Source organism: Oncorhynchus mykiss, chromosome 26, assembly GCF_057628025.1.
Source record: "Oncorhynchus mykiss isolate SJ-2025 chromosome 26, ASM5762802v1, whole genome shotgun sequence".
NCBI lineage: Eukaryota > Metazoa > Chordata > Actinopteri > Salmoniformes > Salmonidae > Oncorhynchus > Oncorhynchus mykiss.
Genome location: NC_143047.1, coordinates 38,212,086 through 38,231,135, shown reverse-complemented (window position 1 = coordinate 38,231,135; position 19,050 = coordinate 38,212,086). Strand labels below are relative to the sequence as shown.

At 41.1% G+C, this 19,050-nt stretch overlaps 3 protein-coding genes across 59 annotated transcripts in view; all 3 read left to right on the top strand.

The window, feature by feature from the left end:
• Positions 1 to 2,165, top strand: part of LOC110506206 (neogenin) — a 216,073-nt gene extending 213,908 nt beyond the window's left edge. For 18 of the 50 annotated variants that reach the window (XM_090222964.1, XM_090222986.1, XM_090222992.1 and 15 more), the window contains one exon: positions 445 to 2,165. In XM_090222964.1, coding sequence (XP_090079090.1) covers positions 445 to 528 — 84 coding nt within the window. In that variant the 3' untranslated portion in view covers positions 529 to 2,165. Of the gene's footprint in view, positions 1 to 281 lie in introns of all 50 variants that reach the window. The other 32 variants (XM_090222960.1, XM_090222958.1, XM_090222953.1 and 29 more) reach the window with 2 other exon arrangements.
• On the top strand, positions 2,131 to 14,491 carry LOC118936594 (sorting nexin-1). The gene is made up of 16 exons (XM_090222994.1): positions 2,131 to 3,395; positions 3,441 to 5,525; positions 7,921 to 8,080; positions 8,202 to 8,314; positions 9,165 to 9,231; positions 9,875 to 9,918; positions 10,164 to 10,305; positions 10,465 to 10,543; positions 10,766 to 10,841; positions 11,051 to 11,164; positions 11,426 to 11,519; positions 11,633 to 11,838; positions 12,166 to 12,309; positions 12,415 to 12,495; positions 12,607 to 12,678; positions 12,827 to 14,491. Exons 2-16 carry the CDS (start codon positions 5,409 to 5,411, stop codon positions 12,875 to 12,877), a joined length of 1,560 nt encoding a protein of 519 aa, XP_090079120.1. The 5' UTR covers positions 2,131 to 3,395; positions 3,441 to 5,408; the 3' UTR covers positions 12,878 to 14,491.
• A 257-nt stretch (positions 14,492 to 14,748) lies between these two features.
• Positions 14,749 to 19,050, top strand: part of LOC110506207 (casein kinase I) — a 44,711-nt gene continuing 40,409 nt past the window's right edge. For 4 of the 8 annotated variants that reach the window (XM_090222939.1, XM_090222938.1, XM_090222937.1 and 1 more), the window contains exons 1-2: positions 14,786 to 15,014; positions 17,066 to 17,144. The gene's annotated coding sequence lies outside the window, so the exon portion shown is untranslated. Of the gene's footprint in view, positions 15,015 to 17,065; positions 17,145 to 19,050 lie in introns of all 8 variants that reach the window. The other 4 variants (XM_036981349.2, XM_036981348.2, XM_036981347.2 and 1 more) reach the window with 1 other exon arrangement.

The following is a 19,050-nucleotide window of genomic DNA, read 5'->3' as shown; positions in this document are numbered from 1 at the left end:
GCTGCTTGTGATCATTGATATTATTGCATTCAATTTCTAATACTTACTCTAAACCCATTGGAATGGTTTTGCCCATGATAATTCCCCTTAACCCATTGGAATGGTTTTGCCCATGATAATTCCCCTTAACCCATTGGAATGGTTTTGCCCATGATAATTCCCCTTAACTCATTGGAATGGTTTTGCACATACATTGATGTCTTGCCCCCTTTCAATGCCTTAACATATTGGTTGGCTGTTGATGCTGCTTTGTTTGTCTTGGACTTGGCTTCATGCTGCAGTCCCATTGACCAATTCCCCACCCACCCTTTATTTTGTAAACCTCATTACTCCCACCCCCTCCAAAAACAAACTGACCCTCTCCTCTCCCTTCCCCAGGTCCTTGCCTCCCTCCCCTCCTGTTCCTCCCTTGCTCCCCGCAGTAACCCTGTTCCTTTCCCTCAGAGCTACGAGCCTGATGAGTTGACAGAGGAGATGGCCCACCTAGAGGACCTGATGAAGGACCTAAACGCTATAACCACAGCCTGAGAACCACACGCCCACTCATTACGCTGCTCACACACATACAAGCAGACACACACACACAGGCAGGAACACACACACTGCCAGCCCTCAGCAAACTGGGAGCCCGATGCCCCGGTACAAAATGGATACCGTAAATGGATCTTACACACCCCACTCAAGACAAACAAAAAATCTCAACTGAAACTTTTCAACTTTTGGCTTACCTTGCTCAGTCTCAGGAAGGAGATGGCCATTTTAAAAAGCGACAGTTCACCTTTTTATGAAGAAACATTCTCAGAGACGATATCTAACATTGGTCGCTTTCAACCAGAAGATTGTGAATTTTCTCAGCACACAAACTGAAATGCATCACAAGGTTGCTCTCATACTTTGGTTGCCGGGGAGACCGCTCCTATGGTTGCCGGGGAGACCGCTCCTATGGTTGCCGGGGAGACCGCTCCTATGGTTCCCGGGGAGACCGTTCCGACAGACATCATATTGTGATTCCAAGTCAAGAGGAAGAGTCAAATATGCCGGTATTTCATGTTGGTGCTCACGAAACACAATCTAAACACAGTGTTTGTTTAATTAGTGTCACTTATTTGTGCGTTTTTGTATATCTATTGCCCTGTTTCAGTGAAGTGAACGTTGGACAACAGTCCCCTGCATTTCCATAAAAGCGGTAATTTTATAGCTATCATTTTGATCCAATGACGTCTGTTTTCCCTACTCTGTGTTATATATTGTGCCAAGTCTCTTATTATTCTCTAATATGCCATGTATGTTTTTTACATATCCGTATAGATATGTACATATGTTTTTTTTAAACGGCCTCATTCTATCCCCCCCCCCCCCCCCCCCCAGCCTAGCCAATCATTTCATTTTATTTGGGAGGAGAGTGACAAAATAGCCCCTGAAACGCTCACTTTTCATATCTTGTGGGGAGATGCCTTGCGTGTTAGTACATTACATTGGAATGGTTTATTGCGTTCTCTGGCATTGTGTTGCCCCTTTATACATTGAAATGTTCAGTCTTTTTTTGTTTGTGGGAGCTCCGTTTCAGAAAGCCTTACGAAACGTGTCCGTACGTTTACATTGGAGATGACTGTGCCCTCTGTGGACGTTTTCCAGTTACACTGTGATCCCTCTGACACGCAGCATCACCACTCTCAGGCCAGCCTGGCCTTGGAGTGCCAAGTAGTAGGGCTTGTTAGCTGGTGACCTTTCAGAACCATCTGTGGGACATGAACCCTCCAGAGGCTGCTGGACTCGGAGTGCCTCACCCTGCAATCACACATCCTACCCAGTCAGTCGTTTCAATGGAATGGCAATATATCATATGAAAGTGCTTTGAAATGGATGTCTTGTTTCCAAGAGCCAATATTTGGTTGAAGAGGTCTGTTTTTTGCTCTTTATCTCTCTCTCTGTCATGTGAAAACCAGGTTTTTCAATCAAGGATAAGTGTTTACTGTTATCTGAGGTCTCTTAAAGAAACACTGCTTCATCGCTCTTTTTAAATGCTACTTGCAACGATGTTGGCCTATTGAATGGGACTCCCAGATTCAGATTTTTTTTTACATGTAGTTTGTTTTGTATGAAGAAAAAATAAACTTGTTCTGTACACAATTCCAATGTAAAAAAAATTAAATATGATAATGTAAGAAGCTAGTTTTTCATCTGCCCTCTTACCCAAAGAAATGTAATTGCAATCCTAGTTACATGCTCTACTTTTGTGAATACCATGTTTCTCATAATGTACATCATCATGAATGTCAATATAACTGTAAGAGATTTTACTTATGGATACAAAAGGAACATGTATAAAAAAAATTAAAAAGAAAAAAGAAAGTGGACCGTAGGAAAAAGACAGGACGCTAAACCCGTTGGGAATAACCTATTAAGTTGTAGACAGTCAAGCCTATATTGCACTTTTTCACAATTTTTGAAAAAAAAAAAAAAATCTTCCATATCTTGTGTTTTAAATATAAAAGCGATGTTTCTGTAAAGTAGTGTTCTAGGTTAGCAGCAGGCAGCTGGTCTTGTTTTAATGGTCATTTGTTTTTGAGATATGAAATTGAGCGGCAGGTTTTACTGTGCTGCTGAGGTATTCTGTTGCTTGTTTCTGTACAGAGATCTCTTTGCATTCTGTAGGATATTCTGTGGCTTAAAAAAAAAAAAAAATGTTTGAGAAAAAGTTATTTTTTATTTTTATTGGTGCTCTTATACATTGTGTATCCAACTATTATGAATACTAACAAAGTTGAAGCTTCTACTTGTCTGTTTTGTCATGCATGTCGTATTTTATTGGTTGTGTGTGTTTGTCGTACATGCCTGCCTTCATAGCCTCGGTGTAACAGCGTACATGGAAATCCGGGACAATAAGTATATGTTACGTTTGTATGGAAACACAAGACAGGTGGTTACTTAAGGTAAAAACAAAAGGTGGATGGATGGGCGTTATAACGTCTAGGATTTACGTACAGAAAAATAGGAAATGCTCTAGGATCAGGTTGATGTACACACCTTGCCTTACTTATTCTCTATACTACTTACTGTAGCTCTGCTTAATACCAGTAACCAGTCATTGACCTGTTGGCACAGGTAACACTTTCATATACTGAGAGTCAACTATATATAGGCTGGAGTGTGATTGTCAATGGAGGAAGGGGGACCTGAGGAGACATTGCCGCTTAGATCAAAGAGACGTTAGACGTGTTCACTTAGCCTGGTCCTAGATCTGAAAATACGCTTAGCAATGTCTTTGCAGCCAGTCAAGCCAAACTTGCCTTTTTTTTTTAAATGAACTAAAAGAAATCCACATAAACTTGTCAAGCCAGCCAAAGGAAGTTAATAGCTTTTACATTTTAAATGAACCAAGCCAGCCAAAGGAGGTTAATCGCTTTTACATTGTAAATGAACCAAGCCAGCCCAAGGAGGTTAATCGCTTTTACATTGTAAATGAACCAAGCCAGTGGAATACGTGAGCTGCATGCAGGTGAAAAGATGTGCACATTTATGGGGCTGAAGAACAGTATCAGAACGAACCAGTGACTCTCGGCAGTAAATCCAGTTCTCTGTGAAGCTCAGTGACATAAGTGTTAATGGGGGGGGGGGGGGGGGGGGTTGTTGTTGAATGACATCACGCATGGTGACTTTTTAAAGCACATTCTATGCAAATGAATGAAAATTAAATTGTTTTATTCCTTTGAAACTCATCTGAAAATCGAGGACAGTCTAATTTGATCTATTGATCTTAACTTCACCAGGTAATTCTATATTAACCCCCAACATTACTTGGCTAGCATAACAATAGTTTACCTATCAATTATTACATCTATTAATGGGGTTGGTCACATATAAATGCTTAGAACGTGAGAAATCCTTCATCGGCAAGACAAACCTGGTCGGTCATGAGGACTCACACAGGGAAGAAATCATACAGATGTCAAGAGTGCAGCAAAAGCTTTTCTAAAGCCAGTCATTTGAAAATTCATCATAGAATTCACAGGTAAAAAAATATATCGGTGTAAACGATGTGGCAAATCCTTCAGTCACGAGGTTAAACATGTCGACTCACACGGGTGACAAATCACATCAATGCGAATAAAGTGGAAACTCATTGAGGGCGAGGCCAGACTGGCCCTTTGAGTTCTTTCCGGTTTCTCAATGGAGAAACCGAAAGTCGTACGTTGACGGTCAGCGGAGATGACGCGTCCATAACCATACAATTTCAATCCATTTTTCACATACAAAAATATATGAGTTGAACTTTGGACGGGCCGAAGGATACGTAACCATCCGTTTAGCGAATTAGAAAAGAGCAGGCGTTTCGCGTCACACACTCCACACGGACCAAAATGCATCCGTTTTAATTTGGTGTCCATTCTCCACGGGTCAGTACGGCCTTGACCTTGTAGTCAGAGCGGACATTTGGTCAAGCATACGACATTTCAAACAGGGGAGAAACCGTTTTGCTGCAATGAATGTGGTTCATGCTACACCAGAAATTCAAGTCTTAAAAGCATTTTGTGCTCTGTGTCGAAAATGGTTCATATCAACCACTAAAATGCCACCAGTCAATTCACTGAAGAGAAACTACTTTGTTGCCATGACTGTGGCAAACTCTTCCAAAACAAGAACCTTGATAAAAAATATCAAGATAGACAAAAGAGGAGAAAATATATTGCTGTCATATATGTGTCAAATGCTTTAGACAACAGTACACTGATGGGCATATGAAGATACACATGGAAGGAAGAGAATGTATTTCCTCTTATTAAAAACCATACAAACACAAAACATAGCCAATGCTTTGGAGCTATTGTTCCCTTTGTTTTTATATAGCTATCAAACTTAATTTGTCAGGACTCTAGGGGACAGAGGGAGTTTCTCTCCTAACAAATACATATAGAGGATCTCTTTCACAGCCTCATTTCCTTATGTCTCTGTCAGAATACTTTTTAAATACATGCTTCTTTGAGTCCTTCATATAAGTTGTGACTGATAACACATGACTGGATTAGTGAAGGGTATAAGGACCTTCGCTTTCATCTGTCCAAATTAGTGATTAATTCAAGGAGAAGGTAGAGGTGTATTTTTAAAAACTCTGACCAAGCCACTTTAACCCATGCCCAACCTAACACCTGGCGCCACATGGTAATTAAAAAACATCACATATAATACAGAATGGCGGTTGAAATACATTATATAGGCTAGATATTTTATACAAGGTGCTTCATTATATTGCTATTTCCAGCACCATTTACAGTTGGTCACACAGTACAGTAGAAAGAATAGAGGCCTGTGACGTTCCTAAACGCGTTGCCGTTTAATCACCAGCAGGTGTCGCTCCAGACAGTACTTTGCACTTGTCAACTTCCGTTTAGAGACGTATCATCACAGACATGGCGGCTAGCTCACGGCGGAATCCCCCTCCTCTCCCTGGAGCAGAGAACCAAGACCCACTTTCCGAAATGGCAGATGAAGACAGTGACGAAGGGGAGGATATATTCGTTGGCAATGTAAGCACTAGGCATATCAGATGATACCAGCTACAGCTTGTCCTGACTGAAACCTGATCTGTACACCATTCCATAGCATGCTAATGTTAGCTAAGCTAGTAGCCCTGTACACTACAGAACGGAGTTTAGCCAGCTAGCTAGGCTAACATTACCTAGCTACCTGTCAAGCACAACTCTTCAAGTCTCCATTCTGGTACAATCCATTAGATAGCTTACTGACGTTAACTCCTTTTGTTTTTTGATTGCAGTCAGCAAGCTGCACTCACTCAAACAATTACTAATTTATTAAGCGCTGCACTCCAGCCTAGATATCTACCTGTGTGAAGCTAGTCACAAAAAGGATTAACCATAATAGTGGAATTTTTGGTTCGCTTTCAAAATAAAAGTGATACAAATAGTGGAAACGTGCTAAATTTGGACTAGCTAGATAATGCTAAACAATGTAGGAATGTTCTTACACATTCAACAAAAGACAATAATTAGTTTTGACACAAAGTAAAAATCAGTTGACATCGCACTGTGGATGTATTAGACTAGAATTGCATTGTGGGCATACTTATATTTAATTCTACAGCCTTGCCTAAACATCACAGTTACCATGGTTATTCCCATGGATAATCCGTCTGAAAGAAATCGCTGTAAAAAAAATATGCAAATCTATGCAAGCTAAAATGTTGAATAAAATGATATGAGGTTACTTTACCGGTTGTCCGTGCAGAACCTACCGGCGCAGCAAAAAGTCAAGTAAACAATTATTTACTGTGGACATTTGATTTCCACAACTTTTTCCAGCACCTGTCAATTTCTGTCACTTGTATTTTCCATCTCCTTAGCATTTCACGTGATGCACAATATGTAAACAATAGCCGAATGTAATCGAACATGGTCCTGTCTATGCTTCGGTTGAACTCGGCCATTGTTGATATATTGTCCAAGTCATGCGAATTGCGTCAGTATTGGAAATAAAAACCAGATATACAAACCAGCGTACTGAAAGTCGGGTTAATAACACTACTCTGTGGATAGTCTGTCTCGGATTACCGCCTATATGAGGAGAAAATCAGGTAAAGTATGTTTAAATTAAGTTTATTCAACGTTCTGACTTGTCTTATGACTGTTCACAAAAAGTGAGCCTACATGTTAGAGATGAGAGAAGAGTCTGCCACGCTCGGATTCGTAGAGACTATGTACAGGCTAACCTATGGATGTTGCACCCATGAAATGGAGTATCAGCCTACTCAGTGACATTCACAGAACGCTAATATGTGTGTAAACGCTACACAGTTGTGTTCTGTGAGTGTCACTCAATAGGCTGATACCCTATTTCATGGGTGCAACATCCTTAGGTTAGGCTGTACAGTGCATATAAGTATGCCACAAATGCATTTCTAAAGTCTAATACATCCACAGTGCGATTTCAACTGATTTGTATTGCTTTGGGTCAAATTAACTAATTATTGTCTTGAATCTGTATAACATCCGACCATTAACTAGTCCAAATATGGCATTATTCCACTATTTGTATTCGTTTGAATCTCTTTTAATGGGGCACTTTTATTTTGAACCGCAAATTCCACGATTGTTGCTAATCCTTAGTGTGGCTAGCTTCACACAGGTGTAGCTAGCCAAGGTGGCGAATTCTGTTTTGATTTTAGCCCATCTGGGCAATGGTTGACCTCACTCTTGTCCAGGACCGGGGCAGCTGATAATGTAACTAACTAGCTTGTTAAATCGGTTCTATTTTTACAACTTCACTGCACGTTGGCTAGCTAGTTCTACTAATATCTATATATCTAACTTCAGTTGGACATACACTTGTTTCCACCCAAATAAAGGAAAAGATGAGAAATTGTCTTCAAATCCCATAGTGGACATCAGTCTACACTTGACCAGTTACCCCCACCTTCATTTTTTGACAAAAATTAGTTTGATAGTAATGGACATGTGGCTATGTAGGCCTATGTATTCTGTTGCATCATTGTAATACATAACTAAAGGGACAATTCACTATTTTCCAACACTAAATTCATCATCTCCAACACCACAACATCAACATGTGAACATGGTGGGTTTATATGTTTTTGAGTCAAAAAACACATCTTCCTATCTCTTTTACTTCAAAACATAAATGCACCATTTTCATATGTTGATGTCGAGCTGGTGCTGGAGATGAATACGAAGTTACATTTTTTTTTTTTTATAATTGCCTTTGTCACAATCAACTGACCTGGCCCCTTTTCACTGATAACCCAAGTCCACCCCACACAAATATTGTGGTTTGTGCTTCTCCTTGTATGTGAAAGGTTTAAACGCCGGCACTAAAAAAGTGACCTGTTTTAATACCCTCAATTCTAAGTGCTGTACTCTTTATTGATATTGTTGTATTACCCTTCAGAGCAACCCTGTTGCAGAGGCCTTTCAGCCTGACACAGCCAATGGTGAAGAACCAGCTGACCTCTTCAGTGAAGCAGAAACTAGCACCGCTGTCAACAGTTCCATCACAACCTCTAAGTCCAACGGTGTCCATTCAGACAATGAGAATGATCTATTTGCAGGTATGTTATCATTTTCCCCTTTTATTATTACCCCTACTAGACTGAAAAGCAGAATTGGTTCATCTCCCTGTGACGTCCTTGCTTATGTTATATGTTGCTCCCTCCGTCCCCGTCCCCTCAGAGGTCTCGGTGGAGCTGTCCATGGAGAACCCCAGCACCACAGCCAAGTCCTCTGGAGCTGAATTCACCCCGTCACTTACACGATCAGCAACACAACCTGAGTCTATGGAGCAGGTAGGCTACAACAGGACATCAGCAACACAACCCAGGTATATGGAGCAGGTAGGCTATAACAGGACATCAGCAACACAACCCAGGTCTATGGTAGGCTACAACAGGACATCAGCAACACAACCCAGGTATATGGAGCAGGTAGGCTATAACAGGACATCAGCAACACAACCCAGGTCTATGGAGCAGGTAGGCTATAACAGGACATCAGCAACACAACCCAGGTCTATGGTAGGCTACAACAGGACATCAGCAACACAACCCAGGTCTATGGAGCAGGTAGGCTACAACAGGACATCAGCAACACAACCCAGGTCTATGGAGCAGGTAGGCTACAACAGGACATCAGCAACACAACCCAGGTCTATGGAGCAGGTAGGCTACAACAGGACATCAGCAACACAACCCAGGTCTATGGAGCAGGTAGGCTACAACAGGACATCAGCAACACAACCCAGGTCTATGGAGCAGGTAGGCTACAACAGGACATCAGCAACACAACCCAGGTCTATGGAGCAGGTAGGCTACAACAGGACATCAGCAACACAACCCAGGTCTATGGAGCAGGTAGGCTACAACAGGACATGCCCAACAAATTCCTCCACAGTTTAGTTTAATGTAATATGTTGTTGTCTGCTGCTCGTTGCTTTGGAGGGCCATTATGCCATAACGTAATTATTATCAGCCCTCAAAAGACAGATATAGGGGATGGGGAACACTGCTGACCTTATGAGACTAGCAAAACCCCAAATGTTTTCATCATATGCAGCAAAAGAGAGATAATAATAACAGTAAATGTAAGTGTAATTTCCCCGAAGTCTTGTTGTTCACCAGCTTATTTCCACCAATTCAGCTGGAAGAGGAAAAAGATGAGGACAGCTTTGACATGGAGGTTGCTGTCACCAATCCAGAGAAAATTGGTAAGGAATATTTTTTCTCTCACTATCTTTGAACTGATGTTTAGCAACCATTTTAGAAGCATTGGACGTGTGTATTGTGGTTGAGTCCATGGAAGCTATGATGTAATTATCTCATCTTCCTCTCAATTGAGTTGAGTTTTTAAAGTAGGAAGCCAAGATGGCATCGCTGGGTGAGGGAGTGTTTTCTTGCTTGTCCAAGCAACTTTGAGGGTTAGGAGTCTAATATTGGCTATCAATATAGCAAGAACTAACTATAGCTTTAGCTACACATGGCAAGTTGAGAGTTTTGTTTTTGTCAATTTGAATGGGAAGAACACAACAAAGACAACAGAAGATGGAATATCAAAGCCTCACAGAAGCCGACAGGCATGCTAGCTAGCTGCGACAAGAACCAGAACAGCATGGATACACAAGATGCCGTGAGCTCAATACGGACCAGGACCAGATCCTTGAAACCTCTTTACCTCAGTTTAGTTTTTAAATGTTGTTCACGCTTGGTCCTGGAGGGTTGTAGCCAGGATATGCCTGTTTTTAAAATATATTTTTTTACAGTTTGTGTGTCATTTTCCCGTCTCTCGGATTTCATATTGTAAACTAAACTGTGTCAACCTCTGTAACCTGACAATTTGATTTTCCCTTTTAGGAGATGGCATGAACGCTTACATGGCCTACAAGGTGTCCACTCGGGTATGTAACTTCTGCAGCAGCAAAATCAGGACTTTTTAAACAACTCGTTTTGGTTTTGGTCATGTATATAGTAGTACTCCCAAACCATTTTTTATATTCTTTGCACTGTGATCATGAACAATTTGAAGGAATTACTCTGCTTGTGTTGAGTAGGCCTACTTCTGCCAGTGTCCTCTATGAAATCAGAACTTTGATTTTTTTTCTTGCGCAAACTGATACTAAGCCTCACTAATTCCACCCCCTAGACTACATTACCCATGTTCAGGAACAGGACATTCTCGGTGTGGAGGAGGTTCAGTGATTTCCTTGGGCTGTATGAGAAGCTGTCGGTGAAGCACTCCCTGAACGGCTGTATCATCCCTCCACCACCAGAGAAGAGCGTTGTGGGTAAGGAACTACATTTGTCAGTTCATGTCTGCCAGCCAGTTTCAAAAACCTGGTTGCTGGCATAGTATGCAAACCCGGTAGATTTCACAGGTGCAGTGTACTGATCACGGCACATGAAATACAGAAAGACACTAGTAACACCATGTCTTGACTCCCTAGGGATGACCAAAGTGAAGGTGGGAAAGGATGACTCTTCCTCGGCTGACTTTGTGGAGAGGAGGAGAGCGGCTCTGGAGAGGTAGAACCTGAAGAAGCACCTTTTACCATTATTGTACTCAGACTTTGCATGTACAGCACGGTGAAGTATCATGTTCAGATTGTGTTTTATATTAGCCTGTTGATATTTGTCATATTCCTTTGCTTTTGTTAAGAATGTATTGCTGTATCTTCATTGCTATGGCAGGCATTGCATTGTTTCCTCCCTGTAGTCTAGCCCGTTTATATTTGTGGGATTTTCTAGGTACCTGCAGAGAGTAGTGTGTCACCCGTCCCTGTTACAAGACCCTGATGTCAGAGAGTTCCTGGAAAGAGATGAGGTAGGTGCTCTAAAGTCATTAGCTGTCAATACTGTCACAGACTACTGGAATCATGCATTAATTTGTTCACTGTTTGCGTGCGTGTGTCTGCGTGCGTGCGTGTGTGTGCGTGTGTCTGTGTGCGTGCGTGTGTCTGCGTGCGTGTGTGTCTGCGTGCGTGTGTGTCTGCGTGCGTGTGTGTGTCTGCGTGCATGTGTGTCTCTTTCCAGCTGCCTAGGGCGGTGGGTACACACACACTGAGTGGAGCTGGCTTCCTGAAGATGATCAACAGAGCATCAGATGCTGTCAGTAAGATGACCATCAAGATCAGTGACTCGGATGCTGTAAGACCATCACTGTTCTGGTTGATTTACTCAAATGCCAAACAAGAAATCATAGCAGTAAAGTCAGTTATCTAAATTAATGTTGGAGCTTTTGCATTTTTTTTTCTGTAAAAATATGATATTTTTCTTTACTGTCTGCTAAACGGGATGCGTATGCCTCTGTAAAGCTTTGGGTCGACACGTCCCCTTTGTCATTCAAATTAGTTGAATTGATGTAGATTGGTTTCCTGATCGTACCTCCCACGTTGCTTTGTGTTCCAGTGGTTTGACAACAAACTGCAGGAGGTGGAGAGCGAGGAGCTGCAGCTGAGGAAACTCCATGCGGTGGTGGACTCCCTGGTCAACCACAGAAAGGGTGAGATTCACAGAAAAAAGAGATGTCTGCTTTAAAACCCTTTTGATAAGATTGGAGCTGTCAAGCAGACCTTCTTTTTATTTGTGACCCTGGTATATCTGTTGTTTCGTCAGAGCTCTGCGGGAACACAGCAGTGTTCGCCAAGAGCATGGCCATGCTGGGCAACTCGGAGGACAACACAGCTCTGTCCCGGGCCCTCTCCCAACTGGCCGAGGTGGAGGACAAGATGGAGACGCTACACCAGGAGCAGGCGGCCAGCGACTTCTTCATCTTGGCCGAGCTGCTGGCCGACTACATCCGCCTACTAGGGGCCGTCAGGGTACGGAAACTTCATTCTACATCCGCCTACTAGGGGCCGTCAGGGTACGGAAACTTCATTCTACATCCGCCTACTAGGGGCCGTCAGGGTACGGAAACTTCATTCTATGGCCTGAATTTTAAATAGAACGCTACGACTACATTAACTGGATGAGTAAATCCAAAATGTCAATGGAAGATTAGTGCAAACGTTGCTATCTTTGGTGCTAAACTGGGTAGCTACTAGCTAGAATCTGTGTGCCCTCGATGTGAAATTGATGTGGTGCAGATTTTGGTCTGAACTCGTGCTGTGCGCTTAATTTGGGCACTCTCGTTATGTTGTCCTCAGGGCTGTTTTGAGCAGCGCATGAAAACGTGGCAGCGCTGGCAGGAGGCTCAGAGCACCCTGCAGAAGAAGAGGGAGGTTGAGGCAAAGCTTCTGTGGGCCAACAAGCCTGACAAACTACAACAGGCCAAAGAGGAGATCACTGAGGTACAGGAGCCAGCACTGTGTTAATGCATGCTTAAAGGGAGGTGGTATTGCTTTGACTTCTAGTTCCACATTAAACTCTCCTTATTCCCCTCATGTCTTTCACAGTGGGAGGGTAAAGTCACTCAGTACGAGAGGGATTTTGACAGGATCTCTGTAACCGTTCGTAAGGAATTCCTCAGGTTTGAGGTAAAGGCTATTTATTTTTTTGCATTCGAGCAACATCGTGCTACCGTATTCAGGATAGTTTTGCATGAGAAAATCTACCTGACAGTTATTTTCTTCCCCTCCATCTAACAGAAAGAGAAGTCCAAGGACTTCAAAAGCCAGATAGTGAAATATCTGGAGTCTCTTCTACAGTCTCAACAGCGGGTAATCTGTACTCTTTTCATTTTTTTAATATTTTTTTAAATCTCTTCAAATGTGTGTGTTTTCATGTAACTGTTTGCTTGAAATGTTGGCCTTTATACTCCATCATATTGATGTGCTCTCTTTTCACTTTTCTCCCTCTTGGATCTAGCACGTAAAGTTCTGGGAAGCATTCCTGCCTGAAGCAAAAGCGATAGCATGATGAGGCTTAAGGACGTTAGGAAGAGAACGACTGCCTTTTTGAACACTTTACCTCCTGACTATGTACCCAGAAGACAATGCAACAGAGGGGACAACTACTCTACATCTCATCCATATTATTTTAGCATTAGTGATTTTATTTTTCAGCTTTTCAGTATGCTCTACATCGGCACAATGTATCGATTCAACAGAGATGAATTTGACAGTATAGCTTTTCTAAGTAAACATGTCAGTGGTGTAAGTGGGATATGTTTTACTCCGTGTTCTTGGGCCACCCTTACTCAGATAGGAAGAGTTTGACTTAACAATCCTAAAGTGTTCACATTTTGAGGTACTTCCGTTTACAGTGGAGGGCAGTTCACAACTGTTTACAAAAGGTCATGAAATAACTTTTGGATGCACAAACGCATAGGGGAATGTAGTAAATTGTGTGTGTCGTGTGAAATACCACTTTGACTAGAGAGCTCATTCAAACTGATAGACGGACTAATACCAACGGTCCTCAATTTGTGCATTTACAGACCTACAGTGAAGGGACAAAATAATGGAAGCATGGAGTGTTTGTTTATGGTGACCCATCAGATGAGTGTGCCTGCCTGTGTCTTTGTGCGTGTTCACCATTGTTTGATCATCAGTTGATATACATCTGTAACCTCAAATAATTATGATCAACAACAGTCTTTCTGAACTGACCATCAGTATATTTTTATGTCTGTGTTCAAACATGTAGCCTCATTGAATTCAATGTGATTGTGAAATGTGTCATGTTCAGTGTTGGAAAAAGTACTAAATCGTCCTACTTGAGTAAAAGTAAAGATAAGTCAATGAAAAATTACTCAAGCAACCGTCACCCTTGAAGTAGAAGTACTTGAAGAAGTACTAAATGTTCATACTTGAGTAAAAGTACAAAGTAAAAGTCAATGCTATACATAAAATTCCTTATATTAAGCAAACCAGACGGCTCGATTTTCTTGTTTTTTTTATTTATTTACTGACAGACTGTGGCACATAATTCTATCCTGCCTCAGCATTCAAAATGCTGAGGCAGAATAGAATTATGTGCCACAGTCTTATTTTGGGTGTTGGGGTAAATGTATGGGAGTAGTACATATCTTTAGGAATGTGGTGGAGTAAAAGTAGTCAAATATAAATAGGAATGTCATTATACACATACCCAAGTATTTTTTTCTTCAGTACTTTAAACCACTGATCAAGTTTCCTCACAATGTTGATAAACTAGCAACAGTGCTTGACTTGGACTGAAATAGGTGTCAGTACTCATTTTGTGTGCTGGTACTGTTAAGGTGCAGGAAGTCCATAATACTTTTGAACTAAATATTCTATATAAGGTGCAGGAACTCGAGCAGTAGAAAATTAGGTGCCGCTATTCAGTTCCGGTTGGGGTTATACCCAAATCCAGCACTGACTAGCAGTGTGTAATGATGATGAAAGCAAAGTGATAACAAGTGTTGACTCCTTTAGTTTTCTTACCCAACATTTATATGAGTGTCTGTTATTTTTCCTCAAGATGTGCTTTATTTTTGTAACCACTCGCATTTAGATAAGATATTCCTGAAAATTCTATAGAAGTGAGTAATAAAGATGATTGACTGAACTTCGTTTAATGTTTGAGGCAGTTTTTTTGTCCATAAAATGTTATCAGTATCCAAAAATGTAGGACAGGGAATATCATATGGAGGTTATTTGGTGCATGGTTTCAAACATTCTATCCACATAATATACATTTTAAATAACTGAGCTTGTATCATTGCATTGTTAAAACCATTGAGTTAGAAAATTTGAAGTCATATACTCAATTAATCACCATTATTTTAAAACATTTTTTAAAACTTGGGTCCCCCCCAAAAATGTATCGAGCCCTGTGCAACCTGGAAGTGTTGACGCAGGCGGGTGTGTCGTTCAAAGCTCAATGGTGCGACTGCCTGTACTTCCGGAGAACGTCAACCTTTCACGAACAGCGAGATAGCAAGAAGAAGAAAAATAATGAAAGGGTTGCTTGTCTGTCTCTATTGACTGATAATTATACAATATTTATATTTGATATAATTAAATACACTCGAACACTTAGGTGAATCGCAAGAGGCGTCCGAATCAACAGCAGGAGTACCACAGCTAAAGTAAGTCGGTGGTTGTTTGCATGATGATAGCTAGCCTCGTTGCTAATAACGATAACTACTAGCGAACGTTAGCTATTTTCCATTTCCTCGTTCCACCTAATTTGGGTTAACCGAAAATACGTTCCCCCTGAAATAAATGTAGTTCCATGTCAATGAGGCTGCTATAGCTAAATACCAATTAAATAAATGGCGCTATTAATTGGCCTGCTAGCTAGCTAACGTATCCAAGCAAGTAACGTTATTGCCTTTTCATCCAATTCAGTTTGTTTTGTATAACCTAACGTTAGCTAACTAGCTGTTGGCAGGATATATGAAAGTTCTGGTTGGATAAAATTGTGGTTGCTGCTAAAAGTGGTGGTTGCTGCTAAAAGTGGTGGTTGCTTTTGACCAAATAAACGCTATCTATCTAGCTAGCTAACGTTATAAACATTCTCATCGTTGGCTCAGTGTGTGAAAGCTAAGTAACTAGCAAGCTAAGGTCAATTTACACATCTAACGTTACTGTAGGTGGCTAGCTAATCGATATGTCCACATTGTCAGGAAGTATCTTTTGTCTATGGAAGAAGCCTATAATAACAAACGTCGCTGCTGGCATCGTGTTTTAGCTTGTGGGAAAGCATCTCTGCAGTTAACGTTAAATCAGTATTGTCCCTGTTAGCTAGGTAACGTTATGTCTTGTTATTAAATTGTGTAGGCCTAGATATAGCCATTATTTTTTTGGGCGAAAAAGATTAGACCTACAGTAGAATGATTACTCATTTGATGTTAATCTGGCTATCTGAGACGAAATATATTGACGTGTATATAACATAAATGACGTTATTTTACAGTATATATTGACATACAGTACCAGTCATGTTTGGACACACCTACTCATTCAAGGGTTTTTCTTTATTTTTTCTATTTTCTACATAGTATAATAATAGTGAAGACGTCACAACTATGAAGTAACACAGATGGAATCATGTAGTAACCAAAAAAGTGTTAAACAAATCAAAATATATTTGAGATTCTTCAAAGCAGCCACCCTTTGCCTTGATGACAGCTTCAAATCAAATTTGATTTGTCTCATGCACCGTATACGACAGACCTTACAGTGAAATGCTTATTTACAAGCCCTTAACCAACAATGCAGTTTTAAGAAAATAATTACCTAAAAAATTGATAACAAATAGTTAAAGAGCAGCAGTGAAATAACAGTAGTGAGACTATATACAGGGGGTACCGGTACAGAGCCAATATGCGGGGGCACCGATTAGTCGAGGTAATTGAGGCTGGAGTCTTTGACACTTTCTTTGGACCTTCCTCTGACCCCGCTTGGTATAGAGGTACTGGGTGGCAGGAAGCTTGGCCCCAGTGATGTACTGGGCCGTACGCACGACCCGCTGTAGTGCCTTGCGGTCGGAGGCCGGCAGTTGCCATACCAGGCAGTGATGCAACTAGGATGCTCTCGATGGTGCAGCTGTATAACTTTTTGAGGATCTGAGGACCCTTGCCAAATCTTTTCAGGCTCCTGAGGGGGAATAGGCTTTGTCATGCCCTCTTCACGACTGTCTTGGTGTGTTTGGATCATGGTAATTTGTTGGTGATGCGGACACCAAGTAACTTGAACCTCTCAACCTGCTCTACTACAGCCCTGCTGATGAGAATGGTGGAATGCTCGGTCCTCCTTTTCCTGTAGTCCACAATCATCTCCTTAGTCTTGATCACGTTGAGGGAGAGGTTGTTGTCCTGGCACAGACAGGTCTCTGACCTCCTCCCTATAGGCTGTCTCATTGTTGTCGGTGATCAGGCCTACCACTGTTGTCGTCAGCAAACTTTATGATGGTGAAGTCGTGCCTGGCCACTGAGCACGCACCCCTGAGTGGCCCCCATGTTGAGGATCAGCGTGGCAGATTTGTTGTTACCTACCCATACCACCTGGAGGTGGCCCATCAGGAAGTCCAGGATCCAGTTGCAGAGGGAGGTGTGGACTTAGTGATGAGCTTTGAGGGTACTATGGTGTTGAACACTGAGCTGTAGTCAATTAATAGCATGTTCCTTTTGTCCAGGTGGGAAAGGGTACCTGTGGAGTGCAATAGATTGCATCATCTGTGGATCTTTTGGCATTCTCTCAACCAGCTTCATGAGGTATCAAATCAAAATGTTCAAATGTATTGGTCACATACACGTGTTTAGCAGATTATTGCAGGTGTAGCAAAAATGCTTGTGCATCTGGCTCCGACAGTGCAGTAATATCTAACAAGTATTATCTAAGTTTTACAACATATACCCAATACACATAAAAAATAAGTAAGGAATGGATTAAGAATATATATAGATATGTCAGAGTGGCATTGGACTAAGATACCGTAGACTAGTATAGAGTAGAGGTCGACCGATTATGATTTTTCAACGCCGATACCGATTATTGGAGGACCAAAAAAAGCAGGTACCGATTTAATCGGACTATTTTTATTGGTTATTTATTTGTAATAATGACAATTACAACAATACTGAATGAACATGTATTTTAACTTAATATAAAACATCAATAAAATCAATTTAGCCTCAAATAAATAATGAAACATGTTAAATTTAGTTTAAATAATGCAAAAATAAAGTGTTGGAGAAGAAAGTAATATGTGCCATGTAAAATGTGTGCCATGTAAAAAAGCTAACGTTTCAGTTCCTTGCTCAGAACATGAGAACATATGAAAGTTGGTGGTTCCTTTTAACATGAGACTTCAATATTCCAAGGTAAGAGGTTTTAGGTTGTAGTTAATATAGTATTTATAGGACTATTTCTCTCTATACCATTTGTATTTCATATACCTTTGACTATTGGATGTTCTTATAGGCACTATAGTATTGCCAGTGTAACAGTATAGCTTCCGTCCCCCTCCTCGCCCTTACCTGGGCTCGAACCAGGAACACATCGACAACAGCCACACTCGAAGCATCGTTACCCATCGCTACACAAAAACCGCGGCCCTTGCAGCGCAAGGGGAATAACTACTCCAAATCTAAAGGCGAGTGACGTTTGAAACAGTATTAGCGCACACACAGCTAACTAGCTAGCCATTTCACATTGGTTACACCAGCCATTAGGCTGAAAGGCTTGAAGTCATAAACAGCGTTGTGCTTGCGAAGAGCTGCTGGCAAAACGCACGAAAGTGCTGTTTATATGAATGATTACGGGCCTGCTGCTGCTCAGTCAGACTGCTCTATCAAATCAGACTTAATTATAACATAATAACACACAGAAATACGAGCCTTTGGTCATTAATATAATCGAATCCGGAAACTATAATTTCGAAAACAAAATGTTTATTTCAGTGAAATACGGAACCGTTCGGTATTTTATCTAACGGGTGGCATCCCTAAGTCTAAATATTCTTGTTCCATTGCACAACCTTCAATGTATGTCATAATTACGTCAAATTCTGGCAAATTAGTTCGTAATGAGCCACACTGCCCAAACTGTTGCATATACCCTGACTGCGTGCAATGAACTCAAGAGAAATGATACAATTTCACCTGGTTAATATTGCCAGCTAAACTGGATTAGTAGTTATAACTAGTGATTATGATTGTTTTTTTATAAGAGAAGTTTAATGCTAGCTAGCAATTTACCTTGGCTTCTACTGCATTTGCGTAACAGGCAGGCTACTTGTGGAGTGCAATGGTTAGAGCGTTGGACTAGTTAACTGTGCGGTTGCAAGATTGAAACCCCTGAGCTGACAAGGTGAAAATCTGTCGTTCTGCCCCAGAACAAGGCAGTTAACCCACAGTTCCTAGGAAGTCATTGAAAATACAAATGTGTTCTTTAACTGACTTGCCTAGTTAAATAAAAGGCATAAAAATATAAATATATATATATTTTTAAAATAATCGGAAATCGGCGCCCAAAAATACAGAAATCGGCCCTAATTAATCGGCCATTCCGATTAATCGGTCGACCTCTAGCATAGAGTGCAGTTTATACATATGAGATGAGTAATGCTAGATACAGAAACATTAAAGTGTCTAGTGATCTATTTCTAACAGTGGTCAG

What these genes read in the sequence shown, in the direction of transcription:
- LOC118936594 (XM_090222994.1), top strand. Translation starts at nt 5,409, where the DNA reads ATGGCGGCTAGCTCACGGCGGAATCCCCCTCCTCTCCCTGGAGCAGAG. An exon ending in TGAGAATGATCTATTTGCAG is followed by an intron (nt 8,081 to 8,201) that starts GTATGTTATCAT and finishes CCGTCCCCTCAG; the next exon opens with AGGTCTCGGTGGAGCTGTCC. An exon ending in CCAAAGAGGAGATCACTGAG is followed by an intron (nt 12,310 to 12,414) that starts GTACAGGAGCCA and finishes TGTCTTTCACAG; the next exon opens with TGGGAGGGTAAAGTCACTCA.